General features: G+C 40.6%; 1 protein-coding gene across 3 annotated transcripts in view; it reads left to right on the forward strand.

The window, feature by feature from the left end:
• Nucleotides 1–10,536, forward strand: part of GOLIM4 (golgi integral membrane protein 4) — a 60,101-nt gene extending 49,565 nt beyond the window's left edge. For all 3 annotated transcript variants that reach the window (XM_075937888.2, XM_089780776.1, XM_075937887.2), the window contains 6 exons: nucleotides 1,078–1,157; nucleotides 1,655–1,773; nucleotides 3,112–3,279; nucleotides 4,365–4,433; nucleotides 7,203–7,283; nucleotides 8,207–10,536. In XM_075937888.2, coding sequence (XP_075794003.2) covers nucleotides 1,078–1,157; nucleotides 1,655–1,773; nucleotides 3,112–3,279; nucleotides 4,365–4,433; nucleotides 7,203–7,283; nucleotides 8,207–8,365 — 676 coding nt within the window. In that variant the 3' untranslated portion in view covers nucleotides 8,366–10,536. The remainder of the gene's footprint in view (nucleotides 1–1,077; nucleotides 1,158–1,654; nucleotides 1,774–3,111; nucleotides 3,280–4,364; nucleotides 4,434–7,202; nucleotides 7,284–8,206) is intronic.
• The last annotated feature ends 291 nt before the right edge of the window (nucleotides 10,537–10,827 follow it).

A 10,827-nucleotide genomic window follows, 5' to 3' on the forward strand; every position in this document is an offset into this window, starting at 1 on the left:
TCACCTGCCTACCACTACCTTCAGTCCCCCATTTAACAATTGTTTTCAATTAATACTGTTTCTATTCTCCTGCGTAGATAATTTCAAAGCCATTAGTGGCCTTCACTTATTTTTTGAACCTTAACCCTGTTTGATGATCTTTACAGAAACATCTTCTGAACACACTCAGGCTGTGTCCAGACTCCATGCCTCCGTCGACGGAGGCATGTAGATTAGCCAGCTCGGAAGAGGGAAATGAAGCCGCGATTAAAATAATCGCGGCTTCATTTAAATTTAAATGGCTGCCCCGATCTGCCGATCAGCTGTTTGTCGGCAGATCGGGAGAGTCTGGACGCGATGCCCCGACAAAGAAGCCTTTCTTCATCGACACAGGTAAACCTGGTTTCACGAGGCTTACCTGTGTCGATGAAGAAAGGCTTCTTTGTCGGGGCATCGCGTCCAGACTCTCCCGATCTGCCGACAAACAGCTGATCGGCAGATCGGGGCAGCCATTTAAATTTAAATGAAGCCGCGATTATTTTAATCGCGGCTTCATTTCCCTCTTCCGAGCTGGCTAATCTACATGCCTCCGTCGACGGAGGCATGGAGTCTGGACACAGCCTCACAGGGAAGTATTAACATGAGTAACATTAAAAAAAAATAACCTGCACTTACTACCAGGAAGCCTTTTGTGATTTTGTATAGTCCAAATCCCTAATCCTAGAGGGAGTGTCACATGGGCAAAGTCTTTGCCATAACAATACCTAAATTAATGCCTTTTATTAAACATCTTTTTGAATTTTAGGCTCTGGTTTCATTTTTTAGCCCTCCATATTTTCAAAGCACTGTAGAGGCACTAGCTTGTGTTTTTGTAACAGCCCTACAAATAAATAAGTACTAGCCTCCATTTCTACAGATAGGAAAAGAGATGCAAAGGCTATTAAGGCATCCTACACAAAATCATCTTGTTGCATCATGTGTATTTCCTTTTAAAAATGCTAATGGAATAACTTAGCTAAAAGTAATGTGAACCTAAGAATCCTTTTTAAAAAGCCAGATCTGTGAAACTAAAACTGCATTTTCCGTATAATTTTTTAGCCAACAAGCTCATTATGACAATATGGACCATGATATTGTACAAGGAGAAGAGGAGCAAGGCATCCACGAAGAGGATGGAGGTGAGACTGAATTATTTTCTTTTCCCCATTTGAACTGTTTTCAAAGTCAGACAGTATCATCCATTTAGAAATAAGTGCATCTGTTTTGGTTTCCAATAAGAGCGCTGTATTTAGCTTACTATTAAAATTAGAGACTTTAAGGTTCATTTGTGATTTTTAGTAGATGTGTTTCCTAAGATATGGATTTTGTTAAGATTATATACATGCAAGAAGAAGGTCTGCCTTGCAGTGAAGGTACTAGACACAATCTGAGGAGGTCTGGATTCAGGAGTTAGCTCTGCCATAGAATTCTGGCCTGAAATTGAGCAAATCACTTAGTTTTTCTGTATCTCAGTTTCCCATCTTTAAAATTAAGACAAAATCCTTTTATCTATTTTTATCATACGTTCTTCAGGATAGGGGTGCATATGCACACCATCTATCACAATGGGGCCTTTTTCTAAGTTGTGGGCTCCAGAGGCTACTTTAATCCTCATGCTAATAATTAATTTTGTCAGTGTATGAAAGGGACAATCAGCACCAAGATGAAGCTGAAGAAGTAGAAGATCAAATTAATGCCAATGAGCAGCAAGAACCAGAGCATCGAACAGAAAACCAGCCGGCAGATGAGCCAGTGGTAAGACAAATCTGACTTTTGAAATAAGATCTTGGACACATTTTATTCTTTTTATTTAATTATATTTGTTTTCTTTGAAATTAGCAAGGTCTTCATTGTTGAAAGACAGAATGCCTCGGAACACTGATACAAAAGCAGTAGACAAGCTCATTGGCTGTCTGAGACAACACAGGGAGGGAGGAGAATCCACTTCTGCATTATTTTGTTCAGTTCTGTGATCTTGCACACTTGCATTTTTATTTAGTAGACTAGATTGCATGGCAAGTATTTGAAGAGAAGAATATTTTTTAGCCCAGAGAGGTTACTGTTGTCTTGGTAGCTGCAGTATTTAATTTACAGGATAATAATGGATAATAAACATAAGGGGGAAACGGCATATATTGAATAGCAAAGGTTGAGGAGATCTCAGGCATTTTTTCCTTTAAGTAAGATGCAAATGTGGCTTGGGTCAATGTATCACAGCCTAGCATAGCATGGAGAGCAACTTTTGTGCACTATGTGAAGTCAGGCCTAAACAGAGTTTGACACTTAGGCTACGTCTAGACTGCATCCCTCTGTCAACAGAGGGATGCAAATCAAGCACATCAAAATTGCTAATGAAGCTGGGATTTAAATACCCTGCACCTCATTAACATTTTTCAAAATGTTTTTTTTTTTTCCAAAAAAATGGCAGTCTAGATGCAGATCTGTGGAAAATATAGTTTTTTCGACAGATCCTGTATTCCTTAAAAGATGAGGTTTACAGGATCTATTGAAAAAGGCTTTATTTTTGACAGATCCGCGTCTAGACTGCTGGTTTTTTTCCCTTCGAAAAACTCTGTTTCGAAAAAAGTGGTGGCCATGTTTATGCTAATGAGGCAAGGGATATTTAAATTCCGGCTTCATTAGCAATTTCAATGTGCCTAATCTACATCTCTCTGTCAACAGAGAGGTGTAGTCTAGACATACCCTTAGCTATTCTAACCTCACTTTGCTGCCCATAAAGAGCTGTACTTTATCAGATATTATTACTTGCTGCGTTGTCAGTAACCAAAAGCCTTGCAGTATCCTATGTAAAATGAATTGGTATCCTTGGTCTAGTTTCTAGTACACAGATGTGCACATCACAGCTGTATCCTTATTCAGAGCTGATATATTTTTTCCAGAGCTGCAAATCTGCCACTTTTCATAATTGCTAAGGTTTTGATTTAGTGCCCACCGAAGCCAATGGAAAAACTCCTGTTGGCTTCCTTTGGCACTCGATCAGCCCTGAGGTAACTATTACTATAACAACTCTCAAGGGAAATGGAGTTGCTGTGACAAATGTTCTTACACTATACACCCATCTAAAAATTACAGAAAGCAGCAGTGGAAGATGTGAACCCAGCTGATGATCCCAACAATCAGGGAGAGGATGAGTTTGAAGAAGCTGAACAAGAGAGAGAAGAGAATCTGCCAGATGAGAATGAACAACACAAACAAAACAATCCGAAGCAGGAGAATCCTGAGATGGAAGAACATTTAGTGGTGAGCAGATAAAAGGAAACATCTGTAGAATATGTGTAATTGTGTGTACATATTTACAGCTAGGCGGAGAATGGCTTTTCAAAAGATGTTATACAGTAAAGTCTCGGTTATCCAATCTTCACTTATCTGACCTTCCGTGAAGGCAAGGGGCTCCAGGGACACTTCATACCACAATGGCCTTGCTTTCCCTCTCTCCAGGGCTGGACAGGAGCTTTGGTTGGCAGGTCTGCGGGAGCAACCTTACCTCCCCACGCCACGCCTGGGGCAGCTCACACTCGTGCTGTGGGCTTGCCCGGCGCTCGGGTATGCTGGGCCCGTGCGCCGCTCGGGGCCCGATCCTGGCCATCCTGCCAGACCCGCACTCCCCAGGAGAGCCTGGAGGTTGGCAGCATGGGGGACAGAATTGACCTCCCATGGTCCAGCGAACTCCCTCATTCGAGATCAGTCAGGTCCCAAGGGTGCCAGACCAGGGAAGTCCAACCTGTACTGTAATTTTACCTGTGTGTTCTGTACATAGAACTACTTCAGGTACTTGACTTTGTCTCTAATCACATCACCCTCGCCCCGCTGCCAGATTCAATGACCTGTTTTGCTATCATGTCACCTTGTATGCTACTCCCTGCGTGGACAACTTCCCATTATACTTATCCAGGCCACTGCCCTGTCTTCACTCATATCCCTCATGAAGACTGACTTCTTCATGATTTCCACAAGTAAAGTTTCCCAGAAAACAGGTTTTTTCAGTTTTTTCCTCTGGGCTTCCCATTGCATCTTGCCTATTGTATTTTCCATTAGACTATGAACTTCATATGGCAGGGACTGTATTTTTTGTTTGCATGGTGTCAGTAGTCTGACTTGTGTTGTGCAATGATTTCATTATAACCAGTCCACTCTTTTTAAAATTTAACTTGGTATAAAGGATGTAACCAGTCTATTATTAAAGATGTTTAACAAATTACAAATTTCCTGCACTATTACTCTGGAATGCAGGAGATTTTAGTTGCAGTGCAAGTAGCTCTAACAATCTGCATTACTAAAATAAAGAGGCCTGCATGGTAGAACTATGTTTCACTTTGTTTCTGCAGATGGCAGGAAATCCTGATCAGCAAGAAGACAATGTGGACGAACAGTACCAAGAAGAGGGAGAAGAGGAGGTAATAAAAAGAGTGAAGAGTATGGGTGGAAATCAGGTGGCATAACAGATCTCAGTTCATTCTGGTGAACTTCAGTGAGTTTTATAAAAGTTAAAAAAAATCATTTTTAGAGACTGTGACAGATTTATTAGGATATATGCTGTTGTGAATAAAACCCACTTCATCAAATGAATTGGAGAGGAAATTACAGAGGAAATTACATAAAAAAAGAAGGAAGTTACTTATCAAGTGTTAATAAGGCCAGTCAAATCAGGTTAGATGTTGTTCACTCACAGCAGCTGTATTCACAGAGAGGTGTGAATCCCAAGAAGGGGGAAATGGCCTTTGTAGTGAGATAACCAACAGTTCTGCTGTTTCCCTTTGTAATCTGGTTTTGAAGGGGTTGATTGGTTTAGTTGGTTGGTTGGTTGTTAGAAGGGTGAATGTCCAGGAAGGTGTAAGTGTTCCCCTACAGGTTTATGTATGTTAACTTTCTTACATGCCAATGGTTTGAATCAAGATACCAGATGGTTACATGCCAATGGTTTGAATCAAGATACCAGATGGCTAGGACATTTTCAACCAGCCAGACAATGAAGGTGCCAATGGTTCTTTGTCTGTGTAGATTCTGATGTTAATACACTTCCTCTCTAATTGCTAACTAATGGTCCTTATCTGCTCCTTTTAACTATCAGTTTCGCCTGTTACATACCAGCTCAGTTTTCCCTTTGATATTTATATACCTCTGCCTCCTTTTATTCCCCCCCTCCCCCCGCAGCTACATGTTTTGTTAGTCTTTAAAGTGCTACCTTACTCTTTGTTGTTTTTTAAGTTTATCCTGAACAGACTAACTTGGCTACCCCTCTGAAGCTTTTGAACTTTCTTGATGTCTGATTTGTGTCTATTTATTCTTTGGCATGGAGACTGTCCAGTTTGGCCAATATACATGGCAGAGGGGCATTGCTGGTACTTGATAGCATATATTAGGGATGTTAAATATTGTGTAATTGAATTGGCATGTAACTGCATGAAATCTTAGTGGTTACACAACCATTTAAGAGTCTCCAGGTGTGGGGTAAGCAGCCAGTATGCTCTGGCCCCACTCCCGGGGAGTCTCTTGCTACTCCATACAGCTGCCTCAGTATCAGAGACAGTCGTGCAGGGTGGCAGGCGGGAGCTGGTCTGCCAGGGAAGCCAGTTTAAAAACCAGCTTTCCATGCAAACCAACTGCCTGCCACCCTTTGCTGTTGCCTCTGATACAGAGGTACCTGGTACAGAGGGGAAGGTAGGCAGCACCATGGAGCTAGTGATGGGGGGAACCAGCTTTTAAGCTGGCTCCTGCCTCCCTTCCTTCCCCCGCTCTCTCTGCCCCTGTAGGAGGTAGCAAGGGGTGGGGAGGCAGATCTGCGGAGCCAGCACACTTGGGGAGCCTGCTTGAAAGCCCGTTCCCTGTACTTACCAGCTCCAGCCTGCCCTCTTCACTCTCCACGCTGCTGTCTCTTTATCAGAAGCAGCAGCAGCACGGGGCCAGGGGAGGAAGATCCAGTGCTTGTGGAGAGCCTGTTTAAAGCCAGCTCATCAAGGCACTAGCTCCCATTCCACCCTCCTTCCCTGCAGCCTCTGATACAGAGGCAGCAAGGGGAGGAGAGTGCGTGTAGTTGACAAGAATAACGGATAAGCCCAGGCTTATCAGTTAATCTTGTAGTTGACTACACATCGACATCCCTAGCATATATCACATTAGTGGATGTGCAGGTGGATGAGCCCTGATGATGTAGTTTATGTAGTTAGGACCTGTGATAGTGTCACTTGTATAGATATGTGGACAGAGTTGTCAGAGGGGTTTGTTGCAGGGATGTTTTCCTGGGTTAGTGTTTCTGTTGTGTGGCTGCTGGTGAGTATTTGCTTCAGTTTGGGCAGCTGTCTGTAAGCAAGGAGTAGCTTGTCTCCCAAGGTCTGTGAGTGAGGGATTGTTTTTTAGGATAGGGAGTTGATTGTCAGTGATGCACTGACTGAGCTGGGATCATGCAGGCTGCAAGCAAAGAGGAGGCTGCTGAACTGTAATCCGGTTGTATGTTCTTTACTGGTAGGACCTAAATAGGGCTTGTAGGGCGCCCTCAGAGGAGCTTAAGTGACACAAAGGGAGAAAGAACATGGGCTTGTTTGTTGTGGGGTTTAGTTACCATGGGAGTTAGAATATGTTTGTAAAGGGGGTTGTGTTGTACAGTGTACCCTCTGCCCCCCAGCAGGGTCTCAGAACTGACTGAACTAGGAGCGTGTAGGCTGCAAGCAGAGAAGAGGCTGCTGAACTGTGATCCTGCTCTGTGTTGTTTACAAAATAAAGCCTGTTTCTGGTAGCTTGGCTGAGTAAGTCTGGTCTGAGATGCACACATCGACACACAATGTAGAGTGCATAAAGGAGCCTCAAGCCTAGTATCCCATAGTTGTGTAAAAAAAGTCACAAGGATTCCTCTATGTTGAATAACCTCCTAATGGGGTAGTGAACCGGAGGGCTACAACCTGCATAGCATCTGTGTGTAAGCAGTGTTAGTAAGAACTTGGTATTTATTGGTAAAGCAGAAAAAAATGTGAGATGTTTTGTGTTTGTTCAATAAACATAAAAATTAATGCTCAAATGCTTTAAAAGGCATATTTCACAGATTAACATTTAAAACTGTGGGATTACTCACCTGTTTACTCTGAAGTTCTACTGTACAAGGATAATATTTGCCACAGGTTCATTTTAAAGGAAACCAGAGATTTGCAGAGATGTCTGTTTGTGCCTTTTAGGTCCAGGAAGATTTGACTGAAGAGAAGAAAAAGGAACTGGAACACAATGCTGAAGAGCCATATGGTGAAAATGATGAAAATGTGGGTACAATAAAATAGCAGATTTAGTTGTCTTTAACAATACTACAGTCATGGTAGACATTACACAATAAAGGGAGAGGCTCACTTTTAAGCACAAGTTAACTCTCACTCGGTCTCAACTTCCATTCCTGTTCCTAACAAATGTTCTTTCAACTTAGGGACCCTCCAACTCAAGCATCTACAATTCCTTTATCAACTCTTCCAGCATCTCATGAAAACCACCCCTTTTTCACCTGCCTGTACCTATTTAATTGCATCTCTAAATTTGCTCCTAATCCTCCCATACACACATCAGGGCTACAAATTCTATACTGTAGCCTTAAGACACACAGCCCAGAAACTTTCCCTGAATCTGTGCTCTGTTGTGCATGAGGATTATTGAGTTATGTAACTATTACATTATAACCGCATGTAATAGTGTAACTCAATAACAGTAGCATTCTGCTACTGTGAAATCAATGGGACTTTTGGCATTAACTTCAACAAAAGATTGGACTGCAAAGGATGAAATTTTCATCTCCACTGTAGCCTTCTGTGGTATAATAAAGTATTATAAAACCCTAGAACGATATAGGGGATAGTTCCCTTAACACAGGAATTATGTGGGACAACTGCAGGCTGCCTTATGTAGACCACTTTGCAGGACTCAACATGGTGGATGGGATTAGGCGCAGGCCTATAGTTCCACCAAGATTTTGGGTTATGACACATAGTCTCCAGAGCATCCTAGAATCAAGAGGCTTAAAGCCAACTTTGCACTCACTTCCTCAGACCTATAATTTCTGTACTACACGAGAATTTTACCCTAACTCAGCCGTGTGTTCTGGGTCATGCTATAATCACCGCACAATATATATTAGTAAAAGTTTTATGGGTAAATGTACTTTCACTAAATCCTTCCATTTTTCTTTTTATCTGTCCAGGCTGATGAAAAAAACAATGAAGGTGCAGACCATGAGCAAGGAGTTCAAGAAGAGAACAACCCAAAAGAAGGTCATGAAGAAAATTATGAGGAGGAAGAGGAGGAGGAGGAGGAAGGTGGTGCCATTGCAGCAAAAGCTCATAGAAGAGGGGAAATGTAACACTGCTGTTTTATGGGTTCTGTTCAACACAAGATCCTTGCTTGAAACAAACTTTTTTTCTAAGGATATTTAATTACAATAATTCAAAGTTTGCCTTTTATGTTTTTTACTTTTCTATTAGGTGCTTTCATACATATCTGTGAATACACTATTTTGATATTCTAGATTAGCATCTCTTTTATATTAAGGCAACACAAGGACAGACAATGGAGTAGGTCTCATTCTTTTCATAATTCTGGTAATGTTTTAAAAGAACATTTTTGGTATAAATTTAAACTTTCATATTGTCCAAGTTCGAAAAGCACATTTGGTTTACACTGTGACTTACTTGGGAAGTGATCTCATGCCTGAGTCAACATGATTCACTCAGATGGATGCATTGCCTTCGGTAGTTCATATGTGAGTAAGGACTAGCTGAATTGTGCACTGAAGCCCCAGTCCTGAAATGCTTATGAGCTTAACTTTTAGGTCACATCAGTAGTCTCATTTGCTTTATTGGGTCTATTCACATGCTTAAAGGTAAGTATGTACATGTGCTTGCTGGATCAAATTTCAGTGTGTAGATGCAGTGAAATTTTAAATCATGCAAGCTCTCCAAGCTTTAAGTTTAACAGCTGTTTATTTACAATTATTTTGAAACAATTTTAATGTGTATCAAGGTGCTTCAGTTGCAAAAACACTAAAGGCAGTCTTAAAGAATATGTATAATTTCTGAGTAGTTCCCTACATAATGCAATCAGAGGTGCAGAATTAAAATAGTCCCATCAGCTGAAAACATACTTTGCACAAGAAGAATAAAGATTTACAGCAGGGCTACTCAACACGCGGCCCATGGGTGGGAGCCAAAACAAAATAGTCGTCAATATAATGGTCTTCTGTTGATATGCAATTTAGTAGTTAAATTCCTGGACTGTCATTGATAATTAAAAGTGCTGTCATATGGGTAGAAATCAGGTAAATATTGCATTTTATTAATATCAGCACCACAGATTTAAATGGGGCCTGCGTTTTGTGTAGTCTTGCCTTAATCTTTGTATTCATGCCCGTCAGTGTGAAAGAAGCTATTTGCATATATTTGCATGTACATGCAACCACACTTAAGTTGTGACCCTTGCCATATGCTGTAAATATCATTGTGGGCCCCAGGGCCTTCCAGAGTTGAGTAGCCCTGGTTTACAGGAAGAATAACTGGATGCTACTCAAACTAGTTCATAAATGGTTATCTGCCCCACTATCAGGAAATCACTTTAATGATCAATTGTGTGTGAGGCCTGCTGTACATGCATTTTGGAAAGTAAAAGGGCTTAAGGCATTTGAAGTTTGTTAATAAGACTGTTAAAGATATCCCCTTCTGAATTTAGGCCCCCAGGTTTCTAGTGGAGGTCATCCCTAGGGATGTCTATATAAAGTGTAGTTTGTGCTTAGTTGGTGAACAACACACTAGTGATAAAACTAAGCACATTGCAGTGTGTCTTGCCTCCCTTTAGCACTGCATGCTGAAATGTCAATGAACTGGGCCTCTGGTAGGTTAGTATTAAGTATACCAAGTCCTACAACTAATGTAATTGAGGTGCATGAAAATATACAATATTTGTACTGTTATACACCTTTGTTGTTTCATTTAAAGGGGTTAGGCCTAAGGGCTGTAATCTAATCATTGTGGTACTCTTGAATTAACCCCTGGAGAATGGAAATCTGGATTTCCAAGGCTATGTCCCATTGCTGGAAATGAGACATGCCATGGCTACCAACAATAAGGTGATAATATATTAAGTGTTTCTCTCTAATTTTTTTGAATAATACATAACTAATAATTTTTAGTTTAACCTTTTAATATGAATATAATTTAATTCAATTTCTACTAACTCAATTTTACATTTTTAAGATAGTTTTACTAGTTCTAATTTTTTAAAGTATATCCTATATATTTCTTACATTTCATAGGAATATTTTGGCCAACATGTATTTTGGATTTTCCGGTTACCATATTTACATTATGTATAAAAATGCCTGTTTATGTAATAACTGTAAAGTGTATAATATGTACATAATCTTCAGAATACAATTATTTTGATAAATTGGTCTTTTTTAATGTCACTGTTGCAGAATTTAATTATTTGAAACATAAAAAGTTGCCTGCAGTCAATAAAACTAGAATGTGGGTTACCAATCTTTTCGCTGTGTGACATTTTATTGTTGGTTTTTCTAAATGTGCATCCTTAGGTTTTGTGACTGTGCTTTCATAGGGTATGTCTACACTACAGACGTTAGTTCGAATTAACTTTGATAGGTGCTACACTAGCGATCCGCTAGTTCGAACTTAATTCGAACTAGCGGAGCGCTTAGTTCGAACTAGGTAAACCTCATTCCACGAGGACTAAGCCTAGTTTGAACTAACTAGTTCGAATTAAGGGCTGTGTAGCCGCTTAATTCGAACTAGTGGGAGGCTAGCCCTCCCCAGC

This window comes from Pelodiscus sinensis, chromosome 10 (genome assembly GCF_052426305.1).
Source record: "Pelodiscus sinensis isolate ZL-2025 chromosome 10, ASM5242630v1, whole genome shotgun sequence".
Classification (NCBI taxonomy): Eukaryota; Metazoa; Chordata; order Testudines; family Trionychidae; genus Pelodiscus; species Pelodiscus sinensis.